Source organism: Echiichthys vipera (genome assembly GCF_963691815.1).
Source record: "Echiichthys vipera genome assembly, chromosome: 13".
NCBI lineage: Eukaryota > Metazoa > Chordata > Actinopteri > Perciformes > Trachinidae > Echiichthys > Echiichthys vipera.
The window spans coordinates 16,869,386-16,894,948 of NC_139838.1; the positions used below are offsets into that span (position 1 = coordinate 16,869,386).

General features: G+C 41.7%; 2 protein-coding genes across 3 annotated transcripts; both read right to left on the reverse strand.

The window, feature by feature from the left end:
• Positions 1-259: 259 nt before the first annotated feature.
• Positions 260-3,619, reverse strand: snrpd1 (small nuclear ribonucleoprotein D1 polypeptide). The gene is made up of 4 exons (XM_083925762.1): positions 3,515-3,619; positions 2,433-2,509; positions 1,799-1,990; positions 260-579 (listed from the first exon to the last, which is right to left on the reverse strand). Exons 1-4 carry the CDS (start codon positions 3,526-3,528, stop codon positions 503-505), a joined length of 360 nt encoding a protein of 119 aa, XP_083781888.1. The 5' UTR covers positions 3,529-3,619; the 3' UTR covers positions 260-502.
• A 1,508-nt stretch (positions 3,620-5,127) lies between these two features.
• Positions 5,128-25,501, reverse strand: LOC310955524 (ankyrin repeat and IBR domain-containing protein 1-like). 2 transcript variants are annotated; one of them, XM_083925366.1, is made up of 21 exons: positions 25,381-25,501; positions 21,511-21,834; positions 18,434-18,605; positions 18,188-18,319; positions 17,346-17,537; positions 16,403-16,520; positions 16,060-16,280; positions 15,310-15,398; positions 15,051-15,195; positions 14,609-14,769; positions 14,294-14,382; positions 13,885-14,015; positions 13,625-13,759; positions 13,250-13,336; positions 12,796-12,862; positions 12,551-12,696; positions 11,790-11,968; positions 10,829-10,880; positions 10,604-10,660; positions 10,335-10,458; positions 5,128-9,290 (listed from the first exon to the last, which is right to left on the reverse strand). In XM_083925366.1, exons 2-21 carry the CDS (start codon positions 21,696-21,698, stop codon positions 7,816-7,818), a joined length of 3,960 nt encoding a protein of 1,319 aa, XP_083781492.1. In that variant the 5' UTR covers positions 21,699-21,834; positions 25,381-25,501; the 3' UTR covers positions 5,128-7,815. The 2 variants fall into 2 exon arrangements, with proteins under 2 accessions (XP_083781492.1, XP_083781491.1); XM_083925365.1 differs by having other exon boundaries at positions 25,351-25,481.
• Positions 25,502-25,563: the final 62 nt, after the last annotated feature.

The following is a 25,563-nucleotide window of genomic DNA, read 5'->3' on the forward strand; positions in this document are numbered from 1 at the left end:
ACTCCATCCCTAAATGTTTTCCATGTAATCTGGAGAAATGTATTAAGATTTTATTGTTTACCAGACTGTGCTGGATGTAATTTGACCTCCATATACCAGGTTTCAAATAGACATTTGGAAATAATTGTTCAGTTTGCCAAGTGTCCCTAGAAAAACTCATTTATTCACAAAGAAAAACTACAAATGCATTATTATGTCGATCTGGATTTCTTTCTAATGAGCACTTGGGGGATATTCATTTCCACGCAAAGGTATTTTATTCAGATATGTAATGAAAACAAAAAGGGAAACAAAGTGAAAAACAAAAACAATCCTGTTACCACTGGTGCAATAATACACAGAGTCACATTTATCCTCTCAAGGATTTTAATGTACAAAAAAAGGAAAAAACATAACTCAACAAAAAAACACGTGGAAATTCACAAAATGTTTCCTCTGAGAAAAGAAAAAAAAATCCTGTACAAACAGTGAGGAGGTGAGCAGCAAATAGACAGCCTGGTGATCATCTCCTGGGGCCGCCGCGGCCTCGTCCCCTTCCCCTGCCACGCCCTCGTCCTCTGCCTCGTCCCCGTCCAGCCACTGAGAAGACAGAAGTGACAGTCGACACTTGTCAAACATTCACGGTGGGTATTGCAGCATCATTGCGTGGGTTACTCAACATTTAGAACAGACCATCCACCACTGAATACCAAGTCACTTTCTTAAACAAAAACAAGCCGTGGGTTGGTCTTTAAAAAAGGTTAAGAGGCAGTTTTTGTCCTGTAGAGAGAATTTAAACAGCCACTTACAAAAATAATGTTACTGGTCTTACCATTTTAAATTGTATGACCAACCACCTGTCTAATTAACAAAGTCAGCTCAGCGTGCGATTAACAACTATCCCGCATTTGCAAGTTAATCATTTCCCCCCCAAAAGTAGTCATATTGTAGGAAGGAGACTGGACAACTAACTGAGACACCGACACTATTAACAAGACAAAAACAGCTGCTGAAGAAGTTACAGTATAAAAACTAACTTTTCCGAAACACAATTTGATGACTGTAAATCATTTGCAGTCAGATTATAATTCACCAGCCATTACCTTCTAAACATGGTTCAAGTTCAAATTTAGGGGGTTGCTATGTATTGTAGCAACATCCATAGTTTGACATAATTTTGAGCAAAGCCAGAAAAATAGGGGCTTGAATTCTCCCTTTAGTAGCAACAACAAAGTGAGGTGTATATATTTCTGTCACAGGGCAGCACCTTTTGCTTTCACCGCTGCTAAAATGACAGGATTCATCCTTGAAGATTTTAAGACCGTTGCCTTAAAAAAGGGTCTAGTTTTAATCAACATCCTAAGATCAGCAGTGTGCGGTTTAGGACACTCGCCTCTTCTGTAAGAGCCCGTCAAGCTCTTAAGCAGAAACTGTTCATTGTATGTTGTTGTGCACTTCATAAAGCCTTTGTTCTTTCAACATCCCTGTGTTGTTAATGTGCTAATTGGCTAACTAGCATCTCTGATGGGTCTTCTTCCAGTTTCCCCTTTTTGAATGACGAATATAAATTACTCCATGTGCTAGTTGGCCGCAGTCTTTGCGACGACTCAACAGTCTCTGCCTTTGTCGGGTTGGTAGATTTAAATTTGTAAATGTGTCGCCACTGTCGGTCTACAGGGCCTCGCGTGAGTACAAAGACAGTACATTAATACACTGCGTCTTAAACTTCCAAAACACTCGGACACAAAAAATATACACATACTTTCAAACACAAGATGGTTACTGTTATCTCTGCGCTGAACACCTTGATATTTCTCACCTGCTTCTCTCTTCTTGGACTTGATCTTTGGCTCGATGTCAACCAGCAAAGTGTCCAGGGGGAGACTGTCAGGAAGGATAAAGTAGCGAATGTTGTTGCCACGGATACTCAGCGATTCCAGCTGAGTGGGCTCCCTGTTTTTGAGGGTCATTTTCACCGCCTTCAGGTGGGTGTTCATGCTCACATCGACACCTAAATGGGAAAAGAAAGGAAACGGGATGGAAAAACTTGAACAAGCAAACATCCACTAAAGTATGGATCTGAGAGAGAAACAACTGCCTGAAATCAGTGAATGAAAGTATTTTGACAGGGACGTGCACAGCGTCCAGCAGCACCAGGCTGCTGCCCACGAAATAACCCTTAAATCAATCGTCAGGCTACTGTTCGAACTGTTATAGAGTTTAACCTTGATGAGAGCATTGTATTGACATGCATTAGCTGTAGCCAGGTGAACCTAATAAACTGTCTCCTGGGTGTATATTTAGAACGTCACCCCTAGGTGCACTTGGTGATCAAGTGAAATCGAAAACTGGAGTCATGATGTGAACTTTGAAGAATATAACTTCACTGAAGTTTACACATGTACAGGGGGTTAAGTTCAACTTATTTAAACAAAGCACCAGCTGGCTCTTACCTGTGATGGTGCCGTGGACCTGGGTGCCATTCTTCAGTTCAATGGTGACCGTCTCATGGCTGAGTTTCATCAAAAATCTGAAAGATTACAGTGTGAACATATCAGTCGTTGAACTCCAACATTTCCCCAATTATACAAAAACATTTCAACATTACAAACCCCGGCGCGTTTGAATTGTGATTAGGAATGAAAGATACATGCAGGGTCCCTACACCTTTTCCAAAGTCACATTCAAGCAATTTCCAAGCATTTCAAGGTGTAATCATCAATGCTGATCATTTAGATGTCATTGTGCTATAAACAACCAAAATTATGTTTCCAGACAGCTTTCTACAGAGGGGCGACGAATTACAGAACACCAGCGTTTCAACGTTTGTAAATGGATTTGTCATTGGTGAGGCAACGATTAATCAACTAATAGACCAACAGATATATAAATCAACTATTTCGAACCATCTGTTAATGGTCCAAATTCATTTTTCATGCAAATATGTCAGAAATGCTGTTTTCAGTCTCAAATGTGGAGATCTTTTCTCTGTATTATATGTATTTTCTTTTGAATGCTCAGTTCATGGTAACTCCTTTCTCTATTGTGTATATATACACACCTTGTATAAAAAATATATTGTATATAACGTATGCCATCTCATATAAACATACTTTTCAAGCTGTTCCAAGTACTTTGGTTAAAATTCAAGCCCCTTTTAAACCTTGAAAGCACCACACTAGCGTTCAGTTTTTAGCGTATCGTTAACTGAACTTACACAGGGCCGGAGAGTTAACAGGCTAACGTTAGCATTCATGTCGGGATGTTTGAGAAAGATAGTTTGGAAACATTTCCAGCTAAATAAGATTAATCCTGCGGTAGTATACAGCTAAACCACAGGTCAGAAGTTAGCACATATGTGCAGGGTTATTTGAAAGCCTGGAGCCGGGCCGTTGTAACACCGGACAGCCTCCATTCATTCCGTTCCCGCCTCATCCTCTCAGTTTATTATCTCACTCCATCCTTCTTCATCGCGCTGTTTTCACCACTGCACATCACATCACTCGATACAAAGTCACTTCTCACATCTACTTACCGGACTAGTTTCATGATGGTGACGGACTGCAGAGAGAAATCCTCCACCGAAGACTAAAAATTACAGGGCTCGAGTGAAAACACAGGCCGCTGTTGTACGCTTTACGTTTGTGACGCGCCGATTCGACGTCATCAAATGAGCGACAGCAAAGAGGAACCGATCGATTTGACGACATCGCCTCCTAACGGTGGAGTAATAAAGATTTATTATTAAAATAAATAAATCAATAATACAATAATGATAAGAGTTATTATTAAAATAAATAAATAAATAAAAAAATAATAATAAAAAGAAGATTTGTTATTAAAATAAATAAATGAATAATAAAATAATAATAAGAGGTATTATAAAATTAAATAAATAAATAAAATAATAATGATAAAAAGATATGTTATTAAAATAAATAAATAAAATATAATAATAATTAAAAATAAGATTTGTTATTAAAATAAATAAATAAAATAATAATAATAATAACATGATAAGAAGAAAAGAGGATTTATTATTGAAATAAATAAATAAAAAACAAAAATAAACAAAAATAAAAAAGAAGATTTATTATTTATTTTATTATTGATTCTTAACAATCCGTATATTCGGCAGATGAAACTTACATCATTAAGTGGATCATTATATTTTCAAAATACTATATCCATAAAACGATTTGGTTTAACAAAAAACCCTCATTTTATCTTTTTTAAGGTTCAGATTTTTAATCATATTTAACCACTTTGAATAAAGTTAAAACCCAAACATAATACATTTGCAAAAAACATTAGATTGTTTAGGCATTTCAAATGTACTCCCTTAGTTTAGCAGCTCACCACAGATGTTTGTTTTTGTTATTCTTCATTCCTTTTTTATGATTTACTGTCTTTGCACATTTATTTATATCACTATTGTTTCTACTATTGTGTATAACTCTGGAACATGCAAGAAAATAATAATAATACCAATAACATTAATGATGTTGTATTCACGTGTTTTGTATCTACACGTGCTTTTCTTACAGTTTGTTTGTTCAGGAATGAAATGCATCACCAAGCACTCTCACCTCTTCAATATGAGTTCAGATAAATGTGTGTGTGAGGGGAAGCACAATACAAGGTGTGTTTGAGTTGGAGGACAACAGAAGTTTGTCAGTGTTGCTGTGGTTTCCACTGCTGCCACTAGATGGTGCAAGAATGATTTGGTTTGTGTTTTTAACCTGTGGTGTTGATTGGTACAGTACCTTGTTCACTGGTATACGTTTTAGCTTAGCTTGAAGACAGTATTTGTGTTCAACTGTTCAATAATGTTGAATATTTAAAGAAATCAAACTTCTGCACAATATTCATGTGTTCGTTTACTCAGTCGTGTTTGGCATGTTTGACAAGTGGAAACTGACCGTAGAGGAGCCGAACAGCTCTCACAGGAGTCCTTAATGTTTACTTTACATCGCTTTTGTTTTCTTTTTGTTACATATTTTTGTTTAGATGGTTTTAAAGCACTGCCACAGAAAAAAAAAATTCTCATAGCGACACACTTTCAGTTTCTTTTATTGAGAGTAAACTTTGCACTGACACTTTCATTTACAGTTTTGGCCACACATCAAATCTCTCTCATGGACCAACTGGGAATGTATCAAGTATAATCTATGAAAGTGCAATTTAATATTTTTAAATTCTGAAGTGTTTTTTTAGGGATCGTTATAATATAAACATTATATATGGAGCACAAAATGGCACAGGACCATTCCTTTGACACCATAAATCAAATTCTAAATCAAGAAATTAAAAAAGTAAATAATAATAATAATAAAAATAATAAAAAACTGCACACAATCAGTTCTCCGCATCTTACCTCACAGCACTGCATGAGTGCGACACATTTACAGCATGCTTGTGCAAATTAAAAGACCCCAGACTCTTCCTTCCTGTTGCAACCTAAAATGAATGTGAATCAAACCAGGAAACAATATCTGAAATCTTATGGGCGACACACATCTCAGCAGGCTTTAGGAAATGTCTTCATCAGCACTTACAACCTGTCCAGCACCTTCACAGTCTCGTGTGCAACATTGAGAGGAAAATGTGTACATTTAGGGTTTTTTAATCACTCCAGACCTCACACTTTGAACAAGCAACTACCGATTATAAGAGATGCATTTTTGATTGCATACCAAATTCTTCATAACTGGCACCTTTTGCAAAGCAGAGGGAGAGATTTCAACAAAATCAGAATATCTTTACATGTGTTTGACCATGAAGGTATGATTAGAAACACTCAATTATCATTTCAGTCCCAAAAGCACCAGATCATATCTCACCACAGCAGGCAGTGTTGAATTCTCTTGTAAACATTACAGTTGGGCAATAAAGTTTAAAGATAAAAGGCTGAGTGACAGCCCAGGACTCGGAGTGCTACATCACAAGAAAAATCAAAGGCCAGCTACATTTGAAAGACTTTAAGATAAAGAAAGGTTATTTATAGTGGATCTCTTAATTTCTCTGATTCAAAGCGGTTTTTCTCCGGGGATAAAGGTAGAATAAAAAAATTTGAGGACAAACGATACTAATGTGCATCAATAACCTCAGTGTATGGCAACAGCCAAAGTGGTGTGTTCTCCGTTATCTTTCATCAGAAACTTTGTTTAGCGTGTTTAAAAAGCAATGACACTAATAAATACCAACAAATATGATTGAAACAAAAAAGGCACACAGACCCAACAACTCTGGTCTCAACTGGAAAACAATTGCATCTCTATAAAAAGGAATACATTTTTTTTTTTTTTAAAAGGATAAATTACAGTAAACACTAAACATCTCCCACTCTACCAACAGCACCCTGCACTAGCCACCAGCAGTGGAGTCGATATGATAAAAACAAACCCAATGATTGTTCCCTTGTACAGTATTAATTCTTGGTGCTTCGGCTCAGTTTTCACAAACGTTTCAGTGAACAAAGTGACAAAATGACTTGAGGAAATCTTACCAATAACATGAAAAGGTAAATGTGAATGATTATAAGAGTTATTGAAGTGTAAAGTTAGACTCTAGACTTTTTAAAATCTATATTTACATTAACACAGCACATCTGATTTATTCCCTCATACATGGCTGAATCTAGTTTAATCGACTGAATACTTTACTGATACGAGTCATTTTATTTTAAATACAACAATTCAGATACACACAATATTATGATGCTGTGATACCTAATTTGATAAAGATGTTATCATAATGTAGTACATGTCAATTTTTGAGGCCAGAATTTTTATTATTATATTATCATTATAATTATAGAGTTTGTGTTAAAGAGTTTTCGCACATTGTCACTGAAAACTGAGCCGCAGCAGATGTGAAAAAAACAAAACAACAGGAATATGGATGACGCTTGATTGAAAGACAGAATATCATGGAATCGGTAGCTGGGTGGTGCAGTGAGCAGGGAACATACAGAGGGTTCAAATCCCCTGCACTAACAACAAGCACCCATTATGCTGAAGTGCCTTTGGCAAGACTCTGTATTCCTCGACTCTTAGCTGAGACTGAGGGCAGAGGGACAAGACGATATCTCTTACTGATGTAAAATCCAGAAAAGCTAGTTGTACAAGCGCGACGTCTACTGAGTAGACAAGTGTATCGTCATTCTTTGCAGCCTACCAAAGGGAAACATCAGTAATGTGTTGGCTCTCTAACGAAGCAGGCACTGTGTGCATGAAGGTCCCAAAGTCAGAATTAGGCCCTCTGATTGTACAGTACGCTAAACAAGCTCCAAGGTTACGGTTATCATCATATTTGGCTCCAGGAGGCTCGTGGTTGGGTCGGTGTGTTAATAAAAGTGTGAGTATACAAGGCAAGTTTGGATTTCAGCGATCAGCACCAAAACTTCACCCTGAACAAACCGAGAAGACAAATACAGGAAATAAATAAAATAAGAAAACGCAAAACATGTGCAGCGTTTTATGTCGTGATATCAGTAGCTTTCCATTGATGTACTTTGCTCTAAACACTTGTTTCAAATAAAAGCTTGTCTGATTTTAGACCAGACAAAAAGCACTTAAAAAAAGAAACAAAACTGTGTATGACATCATCTTTACTGGACAAAGTCCGCAGGGTTTTATGTCCTCTCTAGATACAGTATAATACATACAGTAAACACTCCAGAAGACCTACAACTTTCATTGAGGCGCCACCGTTTTATTTTTCTGCTCTCTAGTTTTCCCAGTCTTTGATTTTCTTTCTCTTTCACTTTCATATCTTTCTCTTTCTCTCTCTCTCTCTCTGTACTTCAACCCTCTCCACATTGTTCTGCTGCTGTCAGACCAGGTGTACTTGTTCCTCCCACTCCTCAGGTGAATGCTCCCCCTCTAACTGAAGGATGAGGTCTAAGTCTCTCTCTGTGGCCGTGGCAGTGTGTGCAGAGCTGTTTCCACGTTGGGAGTGTGAGCACGGGTGTGTGTGTGCTTCGTCCAGCGACAGGTCAGCCACACACCCTGCGTCCACACCCTCATCGCCAGCCTCTCTGTTTTCCAGCTCCAGAGTGCTGGGCCTCGACGTCTTCAGGCCCTCCGCACCCTCTGAAGCTAGCCAGGGACTGGCCGACCCTCTGTCTGCTTCTGGCTCGCCCTCCAGGGGCTGCCAGATAGGGGCAGGGGTAATGTCCCTGGAGGTCTGGCTCTCGGACTCAGTCTCAGTGTGTGTGTCGGGGGAGGAGTCAGTTTCTGTGGTGGGCGGGGAGGGGATGAGGGCCAGGCTCTGGGGGTTGTTCTGGGGGTTGATGTTGTTGTTAAACCAGGCCATGATGTTGTCCAGCAGCTGGGCACTGGCTGTGGGGTCCAGGGGCTCCAGACTCTGAGGGTCGCTGGGGGTGAAAGGGCCCCCCGGCGGGATCACAGGTGAAAGCAGCTCCGGCTCAAGCTCTGGAGACGGGAGGCACAACTGGGCAGGGGGCTGGGGGTCTGATTTTGGTGGGCGTTCGAGAGCGTAGGTGGCAGGACGCTCCTGAGTGTAAGCGCTACTGTGTTCGGGGCAGGGGTTGTAATAGCTGTCTGGTTTTGGGGTGCTGTCATACGTGGCTGCGTGTTCCCGGTTACATGAACTAGGATGGGCAGGGTTCTGGGCGCGTTCAAGAGCGCAGGAGGCAGTGCGCTCAGCCTCGGCCAAATAACCACTGGAGTGGCAGAAACTGGGATCTGTGATGGTGATATGGTCAAGCACATATGGAGTGGTCATTGCATTCTGGTCTGGTCTATGGCTGCAGTCGCTGTAAGCAGGTTCAAGGGTGTACGGAGCAGCGAGTGTGCTGTGGCTGTATGTGTGGTGAGAGCAGAGCTGCTCCTGTGTGTGTGCGTCCAGGTCATAAGGAGTGGTTATGTTCCCCAGTTTCATAAGGCTGTCTCCCAGCTCCAGTAGCTCTGCACTGAGAGAGGGAGGCGGGGGAGGGAGGGGGAGGGAGTTTGATGCGGGAGGCTGGGTGGTGGAGTCTGTCCTGTTAGGGGGGCGAGGAGGATCCAGGAGAGAAGTGGGGAAGGAGGAGCCTCTGGCCCCTGGACGACCATCTGTGTTGAGAGAGTGCAAAGCAACATCGCCCAGGTCTCCTGGGGGACCCGACCTCCTCTCCTGTCCTCTGCCCTGTCCACGATCCAGCTCCACTCTCCCCTCCATCCCTCCCTCCAGGCCCCGTTCTCTGCGGGAGTCCTGAAGAGACAGTTGTATGGCCAGCAGGATGTTTGGATCATCTTCATCAAGCGAGCCCAGCGCTCTTCTGCGGCCCTCACTTCTCTCTGGACCTTCTGAAATTCAAAAGAATAATAAAATAATAAAACATTAACTTAATTAATACAGCACCTTTAAAAACAGAGTTTACAAAGCGCTTTGACAGGTACCCAGACATCAATATAACAGAGAACTAAACAGTAGGACCAAACAAAAGCAGCATTTGGGAAATAAAAACAAAAAGATAAAAGATGCAAATATAGTAGAATAATAGTAAAGTAAGAGTAACATAAATAAATGCAATAAAAACAACAAACAACATCAATGAATGAAATAAAATAAATAAATAAAAGCAAGAAAAGAAAGAAAGAAGGATAAAAAGAGAGACGACATAAAAGCAAGTCTATAAAAATGGGTTTTTCAGAAGAGATAAAAGAAATGCGGCTCATTTTGGGTTAACATCTCCGCTATGTAGCTTGAAGAAAGACACAAACGTGCTTTGAAAGTGATCACTGAAAATCTGGAGAAAATAAAAGGCACAAATTACTTTTTCCAGTGTGTGAAAGCATTGGTTTGATTCTAGAGATTGTTCTAATTTGGAGGAAGCAGGACTGAAAAACTTTTTTGTTTGTGTGGCTGAAAGGTCAGGTCTGAGTCTGAACAAAACATCACATTAAAGCAGGGACTGCTTTGTGAAGCTTGATAACAAATTGATCCCAGTGATGAATGCCAGATTCATGGAGCAATAACTTAAAATCCCATTAGCTGGTTGTGCGGTGTGGTGACAAGTCAAAATGTATAGATGGAGGCAAAGGATGGAGCTGCATTAGGATTCAGAGTCTGTGCTCAGTGCATAAATGACAATGGTACCTTTACAGTGCAACACTGTCTTCGTTTACAAAATGCAACAAAATGTATATACACCTTTTTAGCTAAATTTCCCTGTGTTTATATTGTTTAAATTGTTCTACAATGTATTGATGCTTCTTCTATGTTTGCTATCCACTTTGCTGCTGTAATAAGGAAATTTTCCCTTTGTGGGAATATCTTATCTTATCTTAAACTCCTTTTTGTTATAAAGTGCTTTATGAGGCCAGTATATAGTAAAAATCTTGCCAAACCTGTGCTGTCACTCCTCCTGCTGGTCTCTGGTGTGTTGCTGCTGCTTCTAAGGTTGTGCAGACTCAGCATGTCTCCTCTGCGCCGTGGTCTGTGTCTGCGACGGTACTGGATGTCAGCATAATCCTGCAAAGAGTGATTCAAGCTGGGTTACTACAAAACAAACTGCTGGGTTGTAGGTTTAGCATCAAGCAGGTTCACAATCTTCAGCACAGGAAACACAATTCTGCCCATGCATATGCACAAAACGCCATGTGCTATGGTGCATTACCTGTGACTGTCTCTCTCTTTGATCTCCTGCTCCCAGTACAGAGTGGCGACTCCCCATCTTAACACACATAAGCAAATTAAGTCAGCTGCAGCCGTGGTCATGCATTTAATGACCTCATACTGAAGTAGGTCACTAAGCGCAGGTGTAGGAAATAGCATTAGCTGGGCATGAACCAAATATTTAGCAGAACAAGAGTTAGTTTAAGTGTATGGTGTGACAGTTTACCTCAGGAGAGGCAAAGCCAAGGTATTCCCAGTCCCATGATCCTCCAGGGTAACTGAAACACACACAAGAGTGTTTGCTCACAGTGACTCATTTCAGTTTTGGTGCAGTCTGTAGAGCCAAAACAATGCATCACAAACAAATGTATTGGTATTGGGGTATATGTTTTTCAATATGCGCGAATATATTAAAACCTTTTTCAAAGAGAATACAGTGCAGAAAATGATGCTTGGGATGATTTAGAAATTGTGTCATTTTTTTATTTTTTATTTAATCTGTATTTGAATTGTCAGCAATTGACTGATACTGAACATGATGTTAATGAGCCATTTATTCAATACCACACAAGCTAATAATCAAATCACTGAAATGATCTCTGTTGATTGGACCACAGGCAACCAGACGAGACTGTGGTTCACTCATGATGGACTAATATGGACACTTGTGCAGACCCACTCGTAGTCTGTTTGACTGTCTAAAGCTAGACTGCAGCTCTGATTACTACCTGCTGTTGAAACATGTTATGTCAATGTCATAAGAAAATAGCATGATGAAGATGATGTATTCTGTGGGTAACGGGGGCGGGACTAGATAAGCTTTTGCGTCGCTGGCTTTCCCTTTCGGACATATGAATTGTATGATTTAGCTAAGACAATGTGTGATGATGATTGATCTAACTGACATGCCCAAAATAAAACAAATAAATATAATGTATGATAGTGTTAAAAGTTATCTTTACCTTTGCAGAGTCATATCAGTGCAAAATTGGTGCACAATCCACATAGGAAAGGTCTAAAAACGGTATCGGTCTCACAATTCCCATACAGGTCAGACTTGTAGTTTGTGATCAAATATTTAAACTTTTACTTTGTCTTCTTTATGCCTGCCAGTGAAAAGATGAAGAAGCAAACAAAACCATGCACTGTTTGAGTATGTGTGTGTGTGTGAGTGTGTTTGTCATTACTTCCTGCGGGGAGGATCAGGAGAATCGTTTGGAGCAACGCCTCGGGCCACTGATGCCAGGAATTCCTGCCTCTTCTGCTGCACCAGACGTGCAGCGCTGATTATCTTGTGGCAGGGAGTCCTCAGGTACGGCCGATTAACCTTCTGGGCCAAATCCTCCACAACCATCTCCAGGTCCGTCTGAGAAGAGACAAAGACAACATGTTCACCTACGTGGGCTCAGAGACTGGAAATTCTAATTTTAAGAAAAGGATTTGCCATTCCTATTTAACCTCTACTATAGAGGAGATGCATTAAGTTTCAGTATTCTTTATCTCACAGGAGATTTCTTTTCTTTTAAGCCTGTAAGTGTTTGAAATTATTTTTGAAAAGGCCCTTTGCTCTGCTTAACATCAAGATTGCAATCTCAAAATTCTGTAGGACTAACAGAAACACAATCTCACAGTTTCTGCAAGACAGTCAGTAGATCATAAGCGGCCCAACAATATTAAATGTGATATGTTGAGGAGGAGAGCTTTGTGAAAAATGTCTGAAGAATATGGATCATATACAGTAAATGAATACGTAAACTCAGAACAATAGTGAGAATTTCTGTGAGTATTTGTGTGGATATTCATAGTCATCGGATGATGTGATTTTGTTTAGATTCACCATCGGGCCAATACAAATCCGTGCATTAGAAAAACAAAACCTGATGGTCAGCGGAGCGGCTTTAACGAGTCAAGTGAGTATCGTTCATGTCACAGATATGCATTAGATTACCTGCATGAGCTCAAATATCTCTTTCTGGGTGCTGCCTTGCTGCAGGAAGAAGCCATATGGGTAAGAGCACTTGAGGACTCGTCGCGTCTTCAGCAGCTCACACACGCCGTCCTCAATGAACCGCGTGTCTGGAGGAGTGCCTTCACCTGCATGAAAACGAGCCAGTGTTACAATGCAGATTGATTCATGTGTCATGGTTAAAACAAAATGCTCTACACAGTTTATATCATATAAGAGAGACTTACGACAAATGAAGGCTCTGCACAGCTGCTCCATCTTCTCTTTAGCTGTTTTTAGTAGTTTCTGCTCCAACTAACAGCCAAGAGGAGAGAATACAGATCCAATACGTGATAATCAGATTGTGATAATGTGCTGTTATTCAGCTATTTGCACTATTACAATACTGCTGGTTACTGTTCGTTACTATAAATGTTATATGGTTACTGCCACTTTTCCATTTACAGACTTTATTTCTATTTTCTGTACTTTAATAGAATACTGTCCAATACTGTTTTTTTTTGTTGAATGATAAGAATGTAATGTTGAATGTAACGTGCAATACAAATAAAAATGTATATTATTTGTTTTTTATTTTATTTGTATAGCACTGATATGGAGGTTACAATCTTAATCTTGTTGTACAATGACAATGAAGATCTTCTGTTCTAAATGTGTGTGTATGTGTGGAGAAAGTATTACCTTATAACTGTGTTCATGGTTCTTGAAGCGAGTATAATAGTGCATGAAACGATCCAGCTCTTGAAAACTTTTGTGCTTCTTTTCTGCCTGTAACAAAAAGCAACTCCATTTCAATCACATGCCATCCTGTTTGTGTGTGTGTGTGTGTGTGTGTGTGTGTGTGTGTGTGTGTGTGTGTGTGTGTGTTTGGTGTGTGTTTGGTGTATGCGAGTACGCTTAATGCTGTAGGGCAAATGAACACAAGCTTCAATAAGGTATCGTCTGATGGGTGACGAGGGTAGCTCTTGGGGGTGGAAATGTGAGCAGGTAAATTTGTGTTTGTGTGAATATATTTCGTGTGCATGTTTATATCAGTGAGAATGTGCGTGTTGATACCTCCACGGTCATCTCCTTGGACTGCTCCTCTAGCTGTTGGATGACCTCGTAGCGAGTACAGCGATAGTAGCCACCTGTCGATGAGCTGTGCTTCTTCCACTCCTCCAGACATATCCAACAGAAGTCATACTTACACTACAGAGAGAGACAATTTCATAATTATAACCTACGTAAATATAGTAAATAATTAACAGTCTGTGACCAGAACTCAGCATCTATATGAATGTTGACACAGCTGACAGACAGATTATTATTTATACCTTGGCACACTGCATATGATTGCAGCCCTCATTCTTCTGAATGGGCGACTTGCAGTTGGCACACGGTTTGGAGTTGGTCAACAGCCACAGGCAGTTAGCAGCATCCTCATAGGCCTCACCCACACCTGCCACTGTGTAAAGCAAGCAATCACACACACACACATATATATATATATTCTAGCAACATCTCAATAGTCCAGCCCTGCAGAACACACACAAATATCAATGACCTCAACACCTGCCACTATGTTGTTATAAAAATATATTAGACACATCCGGGTCAGCTGTCCTGACAGCTGCCGTTTACTGCCTCGTTGTGGTGCCATCTTTCTGTGGTGCATCTAAAAATGATCCCCTGTAACTCAACAGTAAAAAAAAACAAAAAACATCAACACAGGAACAGACTTACGCTCCTCAGGCTTCATCTCTGTGACTTTCTGGAGCCAGTTCCTCCACATGTGACAGTCACATGGCTCATGGGCCTCGCCAAGGCACTCCCTGCAGACAGGTGTAATAAAGTGAGACAAAAGCAGCATGACAACTTGTCACTAATATATCCCAAAAGATAAGATAAGGAAAAACCTGCAAAAGAGGTTTCTTATAAAATGGCCTGTCAAAAAAAAAACTAAAAAACAGTTTTTAGATCAACAACACAGTGGCCTCTTTTTCCAGCTGTGTTGAGTATGCAAGTATGTTTATACAGCCAATAATTCACAAGGTGTACCAGCAGAAGAGGTGACCCTTGCCACAATCGACAGCTGGGGAGGGCAGCAGGGGGAAACTGTGCGGGTCACTGTCCCCGGGGCCTGGACGAGTGAGCCGCACTGCCCGCTCACAACGTGCCGCAGGACACCATCGGATGGCAGGATTGTTCTCCACAAATGCCTGCAAAAGGAAAAGAGGGAGGGGGTGGTGAGATAGACAGACAGAAGAAGAACATGACACAGACAGACAGGAGGGATTGTAAACAGAAGTAAGTGGGAAATGCTTAAAAAAAAGGAAGAAACGAACAGAAACAACAATTTCATATGAATATGCTGCAAGAAAAAACACAAGGGAAAAAGACACACACAATAAATGTACAGGCGGATGAAAAAGCATTCCTTTAGCTGTGGTTAGCCTTAATAAGAACAATAACCATCAATATCTGTCTGTTTTTTGTTTACCTTGATGTCAAACTGTAGGTATCGCTGGTCCATCTCTCTGGAAACTACACTTTCTATCACATGCACCGGCACCAACTGGTAGCACTCATAAGCCGGGCAGAAGATATTGTGTGCGTCACCCTCCTGGATCTTTACATTGAGGAACCTGAGAGACACCACGCAAATACACACATAGAAAGATTAATGCATAAATGCTCAAACACATTGAAGCACAAACACACACACACACACACACACACACACACACACACGGTCCTACCCTTCCCAGCATGCTCTGCAGAACTCGTGGCCACAGGACATGTCCACTGGATCCTCAAACACTGAGATAGAGCAAAGACAGATTCCACACTGCAGGGGCACAGAAAATAAAAACATGATGTTGTCTGATACTTCACACACACTATCACAGCGATAGCTCACAAATGACTATATATTCCATTAACTTGAGATTGAATACTTTTTACTCTGTTGTCTTCATACAAAAGGAAATGGTCGAAATAACAGCACCTTCTATAAAATATGATGCAAAACAAAGCAATACAACTGATGTGCAATAAACCTTTAACCTTTGTTAAGATTGTATTCGATTTTATTGCGGCCGACAGGTTGTGATACTATAGCCATCAGATGTGATATCCACATTTTTCCAAAAGCCCACACAGCTCGATCATGCTTTACAAAGAAAATTAAATCCCATGCCTGAACTGTACCCTAACAACTTCAGGTCTCAACACTGTGATAGTCTGCAATTTAAAGATTTGTAAGCAGACAAGTATTGGATGTATAATTACACCCGTCTCAACAGCAACAGTGGACAAGAGGCTGATGCTTCTGTGCAACTACAAACAGTAGAAAGAAGAATGGCCTATGACCTCCTTTGAAGGATAATGTTTCAATCTTACCACAGCAAACATTCACTCACTCATGGCAGGTTTTATATTTTAAAAATCCACACATTGGCTGCATCTTTAAGGCTTTCAACGTTTAAAGTCATCACAGGGAGTCTCACCGAAGACAGGCCCTCCTCTCCGGGTGTGAGGCAGCTGTCGGTCGGGGAGGTGAGGGTTAGTGTGACGGGTGAGCGCGGGGTCCTGGGGGTGCGGGGTGAGGGTAGGGTGTCCCAGGCATTGTACCCGCTGGGTGGTGGGGTGGGCATGGTCACACCTGAGCGCTGGCAGCAGGCCTCAGCGTCTGACATCCAGGCTTCCAGAAGCTTTTCTCTGTCCCAATCTGAAGAGGAGAGGTTATATACACACACACACACACACACACACTCTTAGAGGCAGGGAATATGTATGTGATTCTTTGTTGTGACGTGTGTTTGTGAAGGTCTCAAATCAACTTCCACACACCGTGTGCTCGGAGCAGGGCCTCAGCAGTGAAGAGGGGGGCTTGCAGCATGTCTGCGGTCTCTACGATCAGCATGTCCTTCAGCCGGCGCAGGTCCTGGAGCTTCAGTCCCTCATAAGGCTGAAATGTTAAGGGACATAATAAAGGAGGAGGGGGAAATGTAAGAGAGAGAGAGAGAGGGAGCGATGGGGGAGAAAGAGAAGGTGAGGGCAAGAAATATTAAGGCAGAAAATGGAGAAATTTATTTACATTAAAAAAATAATGCAAGAAAAATGAAAAGGACATGGATGTGGGGCAGCAGGAGTGGGGTTTGGTGGTGGTGGGAAAGAGAGATTAAGTATTAGCATAGATTTGGCTGCAGGAAGGAAGATCAAACTGCAGCAGCCACTATTGGAAGACTGTGCTGGTGCCCTCTGTTGAACTAGGATCCTGAAAAGCATGAGATTACATGCATGCATGTGCATATGTATATCTGTGTTACTACTGTGGTACCACTATACAAAAAACTATCCAAGTTGTGACCTGAAGAGAGAAAAGAAGATACTTTGCTGTGCCTATATCATATTTCCTCCTGTAAGTGCAAGCTGATGCATGGTACACGTCGGGGCTTGACACAAGTTTTTTCAGAGATGTTTTATTTGGTCGATAGCCAACTTTACTTCTCTGAAATGGAGATTACGTATTATATAACCAGCAAATCAGTATGATAAAGATCTAAATTATCATAGAAAAATCCTTCCACATCAAACTGCAAAAAAACTATTAAAATCACATTAACAGGAAAACACAGGACTGAGTGTAAAGACATTCCCTGTGAGGCGAATGTTTAAAAATGGCAACACTGACTTACTATGATCCACAATTGTAAAAAGGCATAAAAATAACACATATATTTTAAAAGTCCAGCCAGCAGGAAACCCCCGGATCTGGTAACAGTGGTCTCACCTCCTTGTATTGCAGCAGGTTGGTTTCACCATGTGCGTCTGTGTTTGACTGCTGAGCTGAAGAGGATGAAAAAACCATCTGTGACTCCAGGCTGAGGGCCAGCTCGGTGTGGTGATGCCGCTCGGCATGGTCACATGGCGTCAACTTGTCCTCATCCTCCACAAAAAGGTCCGCCTCGCTCTGGATTAGCAGCTACAGTGAGGGAAGGGCGGGGGGAAGAGAACAAAAGGAATGGGAGAAAAAAAACCCAGATAAATGGAAAACGGAGGAACAAGAAATTGAAGGAATTGCAGCAAAAGAGAACGAAGGAAGCGAGCGGCGAGAGAAGGTGGAGAAAACAAAGAAAAATCAGGGGGAAAGAGGAAAAGACAGAAAGAGGTGACGGCAGAAAGGGAAGTAGACAGTGACATGTAAAGAAAAGGAAATGAGAACGGCAAGAGTCAAAAGGAAGTTTAGCGCAATGAAGAGAGATTGAGGTGTGGGAAGACAGTTTATGAAAGAGGTGAGTAAAAGAGGAGAGGGAAAGGAGGGAAATATGTTCACACTTTTTATCTTAAAAGGATAATATCTGGGTTACACTGAGCTCAATTTTCTTTCAATCCAGGGCGTGGATTTTCTTCCTGCTACAAATGCTATAAAATCTCAAAAACCAAAGGGAGAAGCACTAGTAGGACCTGACAGCAATGAAACACAGAGCAGATGCTCCTGATACTGTCTACAGATAACTGGCTGAAAAAAATCCAATCCAATCACACAGAGCAGAGACAGATCTGCCATGGAGAAACAAAGCTCCTCCCAATGACAGTCTGAGCTTCCAGAGCGCTCCGCACACTTTCTCTCACCTCCACACAGCTCTTCATGCCTGCAGCGGCAGCATAGTGCAGACAGGTGCTGTGGTGATTGTCGGTGGCGTTGACATTGGCCTTCTCATACTGGCCTCCCTCCAGCCTGGCCCCGGTCCAGCTCAGGATCATCTGGCAGCAGGGGGAACCCACAAATACGCACATTATTTGTATGTCAACTTTATCAATAAACCTTTTTCCCACCAACAAGTAAGTTTGCCCGTGTGTGTTTTTGAGTGCTCAGACCTGCAGGCAGTCGGCGCGACGCTGCTCGTCCCTCTGGGGCCGGGCCAGTCTTGGCGACAGCGCTCCCTCTGGCAGCAGCAGGATCTGCGGGCCTTGGCACAGCACGTGGAGGCACGTCTCGTTGTGCACGTTACGCTTGTTGGGGTTACCCTCTTTACTGAACAGGAAGGACCTATTTGATGCAGGTAAGCAAGAAGAAATAAAAGAGAACAGAATAAGGACAAAACAGAAGAGTTCAGAAGCGAGTTCAGAGGGTGAAAGGGAAGGTGGAAGGAAAAAGTGAAGCATAATTACGAAAGACAGGCTGGAGGAAAGGGGTATGTGGAGAGATCGGCAGATGTGGCATGTTGATGAAGTATGGTAGTGAGATGTGAGGTGATTGTTGGTGGGTAAGAAGAACAGGAGAAAGAGGGAGGAGAAGAAAATTGGCAGAATATTGACGATTTCTGTATTACATCTCTGAGATAATGGACATGCTGGCTGGCGGGTACACACTCACACACAGTGATGAATGTGAAAGTCAGGCCGTGGTTGCAGTTCTGTTTAGTAAATACTTTTCTCTGCTCTTTGTCTGTCAAAACCTCCATTTACTGATTAGCTTTCCATTTTTTTTATTTGTCTCCACCTTTATTCTGTTCTTTCCTTTTCAAGGTTCTTTCTACATTTCCATTTCCATCTTTCCTTTTCTATTCTGCTTTTTTTTTATCCACCTCTAAAATTTACTTTCCTAGTCTTGTACCTTTCTTCCACTGGCAATCTTTTTCTGCAGTATCCCAGTACATATTAAACTGTAGGCAAAACCCTGCTTCTTTTTCCATCATTGGTATAACATGGATATATCTTCTCACTAATGCATGTTCACCCAAAAAAAGAAGAAAATAATAGGATGTCATTGGATTTCCACTGGTTGAATACATCAAAGGATTGTTGTAAAACCTCTCCTTCTGTGCTCCCTCTGCAGTAGCCACTATTGAATTAGTGTTTGAACGTTTCCTTATTGTGCAGCCTTTCAGCCTTTTATTCCACTTTTGACCTTCTAATCCTGTCAGCTACAAGCCCCTGAATCCTCCCCCTAATGACACAGCACTGCCAATGCAACCGCACAGCAATAATCACTAATTATTCCCCTCTCAACTACAACCCATCGCCCCCTCCACCTGTACACACACATACACGCACAAAGCCCCATGTTCAGGATGGATGCTCCTAATATCAGTCTACTAGAAACAACAAGCTGGGGGACGTTACATGCTTTGCAGTAATTGTCGAGCACCAAGGCTGTTCAGGGAGTACTTCATTTAACGAGGGTGGATAACCTCAAGGGAGAATCCTGAATGTGTTTGCAGTGCGTGACCAAAAAGGATCCAAACCTGTCCTATAGTTTGAAGACACGCTGAAAATAAGAAGGGAAGTTGCTGTATGTTAACAAATACATCTGCTCTATGTCTCAGCCTTCAGGAAACAGGAAATCAATTGTTCACAATGAGCAACCACGTCACTGTTATTATTTACATATTTCTGAGACTGTGGGTTCTTAGTTGTTGTGGAGGAAGGGTTACGCTTCCTGAACTACGCCCATTTTTCCAGTAATAGTTTACTTTTGAGTTCCCAGTTTGCACATCTCATGGGATTACTGTCCAATCCGACCGACGGAGTTAAGAACTAGAAGAGCGCGAATATCCGGGAAGTAGATATATGTTAAAAATAATCTGAAAAACGGACTGCATCTACCGGCCCCCACTTGTCCTCTGAGTCTTTATTTTGACTGAGGTTTCTCGGTCATCTATCTGCTTGCCTCTGTCCAATCGAGCTGTTGGAACAAAGAAGCATTTCCGTCTGATACTTATCAGGAGCAGAAGAGCGCTGTATTCAGCACGTCTCTCTGGCCCATTATAGGTTAGTAGGAAGGGACACAAATAGCACGCCGATTGGTTCACTGTGTTATATTCGCAGACTTGGACCCATTAAGCAGTTGTGGAGTCACGGTTTCTCCTCCTCAAAAACACACACGCACACATGCAGATGCACAGATAATTGACAGGCCTTTTTAAACAGCTTCCTCTGACCCCCCTGTAATCATGGAAAGAAAGGGCAAGAGAGGAGGAGAAGGAGAGGACAGCTATTGAGTCACTGAATCAGCTGCCTCGGTCACGGCCAGCGTGATTATCCCTGCAGGGGGTAAAAAGAAACACTTGTGTCTTGCTCTCTGTATGTTTTTTAGTTTGACCCCTTTCTTTTGGGTCGCGTTAGCCTCAGTAACTCCCTTTTATAGTTTCTCTTAAGACAGAAGATGGTATCAAAGGCCCCCTCCCTTTGATACCATCTGTGTGTGTGTGTGTGTGTGTGTGTGTACACCGGGTTCAAGCATGCGTGCATGCAATGAAAGAAACTCCTTACAGCAACAATAAAAATGCAGTAAATTTAACACTCTTAAAGTGGCAGTGCAGCGATTTACAATTGCATTTTCATTAAGTTGAAAGAAAGAGGTGCTCAAAATCTACACAGCAGTGGCAGAGACATCCTGACCTTTAGTGCCTAGAGTTTACACAGCCATGTTTTCTCATATAAGTCTAAATTAAGCGATAACCCTGAAGACATCATTAGGACTTTAGAAAACTTCCTACAGAAGTGGCCCATTCCTGTTTGCTTTTGGTTGAGACTCTCACTATTGGACATTCTAGTAATTGCTTCTTTTCGAGACTGTAGTTTGCAGTTTTATTAATCAGTATCTGTGTGGGTCTAATTGTGTCTGATTGCCTGTGTGCTTAAAGCTAAAACCCTATGGCTGTGTCTGGCATATGTCAACAAGTATATGTGATGTGACTGCTCCCTTCTGAACAAAAAGTCTTACTTCTTCCCTTAAAAACACAATTATGGAAATGGTGACTCCCAGAAATGAAGCCGACATCCCGCTAATTGTAATTCAGTTTAATATAACTCACTTGCATAACTGCCTCTGTAACTGTATTGGATAACTGCTTAACAGCATTATAAGCCCCAGCCTCGAAAATTACTGTTGAGTTCAATCAATACGTCTGACATTCTGAAGCAAATCCAAAGCAAAAAAAAACTTTTACCTGAGCAGGCGTGTCATGGCGTGGCGGCAGACGTAGTGAAGGGGCGTGTTGTGCTGGTACGGTTCTCCGTATGATGCATTCGGGTCCAGGCCATCTCTGAACTGAGGGTTGCCCTCATACAGCTGCCAGGCCAGGGCCTCATCACCACCCACCAGGGCCTTGCGGAACTTGGTGGCTGTGTTGCCCATGGCTTCAAGCTTGCGAAAGGCCTCACAAAGGGAGCTGCGGCAGATGCCCGTCTGCGCCTCCCTCCTCCTCCTCTTCCTCCTCCCCCGTTCACCACAGGTCACACCTTAGAGCAACATGGTTCAGTGCTTCCCTGCCCTGTAAGTAAAAGAGAGAAAGGGGAAGATCGATTAAAAGGAAAGGGATGGTGGAAAGAGGAACATAAGGAGAGGAAAGAAATAGAATGAATGGGGGGAAAAAGTCTGGTGAAGGGAAGAAAAAGGAGAGGGAAAACAAGACAGAAGTCAGAATGTGAATTGAGGAGACAGGTGGAAAGGGAGTGAAAGCTGTTTCAATCAATCAGTCCATCTATCGATTAACTCATGTGCCGCGGCGAGGATGTTATCTTACCGGAAATAGAGGTAAGAGCGGAGGGACAGAAGAAAGAAGCTAGAAAGACAGATAGATAATTATAAAGAGGACATGCAGGAGGGGAAGGTTAATGATATCCAAGCTATCGATTTGTAAGTCGGTTGATGAAAGGCATGGTCAATATTACCACAGCTGGTCACTGTGAGTCCAGTTAGCTTGTGTGTGTGAAGAGTTTGCATACAACAGGCTGTTTACATGCTTGTCTGCTACAGGAGATATTAGAGTCTGAGTGTGTTAAATCGTGCAGCACTAATGCCTTGGGCCAAAACCAGTTCAATTTTGACTCTCGGGCACAAAAATCAAAGAATCACAGATATGGCTGCTACAGCTGAGTTTACTCTCCCAGCAACAGCTAATAATCCTCCTGTACATCCGTGGGTCATCAGGATCTATTCATTATTGTCCTTTATCGGTTCTAAATTTACTTTACTGGCGTGACAAGAATTTTTACCATCACAAAAAAAAACAAGAGTAATTACAGTGTGGTGAAATAAGACCCACACACACACACGGACACACACAAACAAACACACAAACACACCATTGCATCGCCATGATTGGAGTCTGTATGTGAGTGCATGTGGCTGTGTGTGTGTATTGGGCCGTTGAGGGTATCATTACAGTCTTCATTCTATGGCCATCTGTCTGGCCCTCACAAAGAGCCTCTTTTAGCCCGGCTACAGTTGGCCGCTGGCTGGCCGGGCTCTGGAACCTTTGAATAACGTGGCTGGCTGCCTCCCCTCCTCTGCCTCCCATTTCTATGCAGTGACAGACAGGGAAAACGCACAGTGACAGACGGAGGCATACAGGCTAAGCAGAAGCTGCAATCACTGGTGAATAATAGCCAACATCTTTTGAGTTCTGCTCCTGTGATGCATGCTGGAGACCGGACCATGTGTGTGGTGGTGATTGTCAGGGGGGCTGCTGTCGTTAATAGGTCAGTCTGTCTGCTTGGTTCTCTGTTTTGTGCACACTGGTTTACTTCCAGTTCACTTCCCTCCTGTGTGTATCTCCGACAGTCTCTCTCTGTGTCTCATACTAAATAAGGACAGGAAGTCTGGACATGATGGAACTTTGGAATTCCAGGGAACGCAAGGTTTGCACTTGGCAGCGACAGTGGATTTGTTTTCTATTACGAAAGCTCTTTGAGCATTCAGTCAGTCTGTGGTCGACGGGAGTGAGGCTGAGGAAGTGTTTCCCTCCTTGTTGACTAGACATTTTTAGTCCTTTTAGCCGTATATCCAGCCAGGAACAAAAGGTATGCTTATGGATTATTTCAAAATTTAAGTTACACTTGTATCTACACTGAATGGGCCTGTCGTAGATATGGTATTCCCATTTTAGGAACCGTGATAATCAAGACTTAATGACTCATGAGCAAAAGATTCCCAAACACATGTATGCTGTCTGGAAATCTGACAAGAACTCAAGCCATGACACTGTTGGTTTCTGGAAAACTCAGCCACATTCAGACACAATGAAACATCACTGGGTGTGACTGTCTGGGTACTTTTCACACACAAGTTGTTCAAGTTTAAATGGTTAGTAAATACGGTAAATCAATCTGCAACTATTAAATAACTTCCCAAGCAAAACCACCGATAATTATCGTTGACAACCTTAAAGTGTGAAGATTGCCTTTTATTTTTATAATTTTAAATTGATTATATTTATGTTTTGGACTGCTAGTTGTATAAAACGAGACATTTTAATATTTCACCTTGTTCTCCAAGAATTTATTATTGTTCTTGATATTTAACAGACTAGATAAAAAAGCAATTGTTTGGCAGATTTGCTTGCTAAATTACTTAAATGATTGATTCATTACAAAAAAATTGTTGCCAGTGAACTTTCTTCCAACTTTCACATCTAACGAAGAAAATGATTTGTTGCAGTCCTACCAGGGGTGCTGTCTGCTAAATATCAAGACATTAATAAATGACACTGATATGTATCTATGATATGTTTTAACAGTCCCGATAAGCAGCTATGACTGAGACGTTATTGGAGTACATGGTGCATTTCAGCCATAACTACCAGCAGTGGTTGAAGAAGTACTCAGAACTTTGACTTGAGTAAAAGTAGTAATACCACACTGTAGAAAAAACAAGTATGTGTCCTACATTCAAAATGATACTCAAGTAAAAATACAAAAGTATTAGCATCAAAATGTACTTAATGTAGAAAAAGTAAACGTACTTATTATGCAGAATGGCCCATTTCAGAATAAGAGATTATAATTATTGATAGATTAATGTAAATATCACTTTAATGTTACAGCTGATAAAATGTGTGGCTAACTATTTACTGTATATACTCCGGTGTAGCTTAATCTTCACAAATATATGTTATTTAATTAGTTGATTTTTTATCATATATAATCTGCATCTATGAAGTAACTAATAACTGAAGTTACGGGATAAATGTACCGGAGTAAAACACACAATATGTCCTCTGAAACGTAGCATAAAATGGAATAACTCAAGTAAAGTAGCTCAAAACTGTACTTAAGTACAGCATTTGAGTGAATGTACTTTCCACCACTGCCTGCCAGTACCTCAACTGTCACATCTACAGTTACTACTGTGCTACTGTCACTACATGCCTTTAAAAAAATACCACCCACTGTAGTGCCTTTATTAAAACGTGCTGTCTCACATGATGAAGTCTGACACCTCAGTTAAAGTATGGGTGGATCATGTTTCTGTATAAACAGCCGAAACCAGGTTGTCAAAGGAGAAATCAAACTTGTATGGAGGATCAAGAACTGCACAGTGAGATGCAGTGCAAGTTACTTTAATAACACTTCACCAAAAATTAGCTAGGTCACCGTCAATCAGCTACATATCCAGGTCAGACCTCGTGTGGTTATCCCTGAAGAAGTGTGTCAGCATGAAATGGAGCACAAAACAAACAGCAGCCGACTTCTCTCTGCATGTTTTCTGTCCACGCGGCCCCTCTGGTTAAAGCTCCTTTGTTTAACACACTGACAGTCTCTGTGTGTGAATTACCAACACAACAGAAAGGCGAGTAATATACGTGTGTGTTGTCCGAAATACTGCCGATAAAAAAGACAAACGTTGGGTGTTAACGTCTTCCCCACTGCGCCTTCACAGCCGTGGGAAAAAAACGTTAACACCCAAAAGCAGCCTTTACCTTCCTGCCGTTACCGAAGCTAGCTCTCGTTAGCCTCTCAACTAACGTTACCAGGACAACATCAAATCTCCGTCGTTTTTTACTTACACGGTCGTTTCACTTGGTCGCTAGTCGCACATTCGGGAACTTGCGTAAATCGAGGGCCATTATCCGATCACTGTCATTCGCATCCCCGGCAGCTTCTCCGCTGAACCATCCTCCTCTCTGTGCTGCCACCGGACCCGGCGGGGACGATGATGCTGCTGGGAGCGGAGGGGCGAACTGACTGTATCTGCTTCAGTATGTTGTTGTGGCTGCCAA

Excerpts from the sequence above, each read along its gene's own strand:
- snrpd1 (XM_083925762.1), bottom strand. Across the intron at positions 1,991-2,432 it reads GGTCCACGGCACCATCACAG|GTGTCGATGTGAGCATGAAC; the intron begins GTAAGAGCCAGC and ends TTTCCCATTTAG. Across the intron at positions 580-1,798 it reads GTCCAAGAAGAGAGAAGCAG|TGGCTGGACGGGGACGAGGC; the intron begins GTGAGAAATATC and ends CTGTCTTCTCAG.
- LOC310955524 (XM_083925366.1), bottom strand. The coding sequence starts at position 21,698 with ATGGGCAACACAGCCACCAAGTTCCGCAAGGCCCTGGTGGGTGGTGAT. Across the intron at positions 18,606-21,510 it reads GCCATGACACGCCTGCTCAG|GTCCTTCCTGTTCAGTAAAG; the intron begins GTAAAAGTTTTT and ends TGCATCAAATAG. Across the intron at positions 10,881-11,789 it reads CCTGATCCTCCCCGCAGGAA|TTACCCTGGAGGATCATGGG; the intron begins GTAATGACAAAC and ends TGTGTGTTTCAG.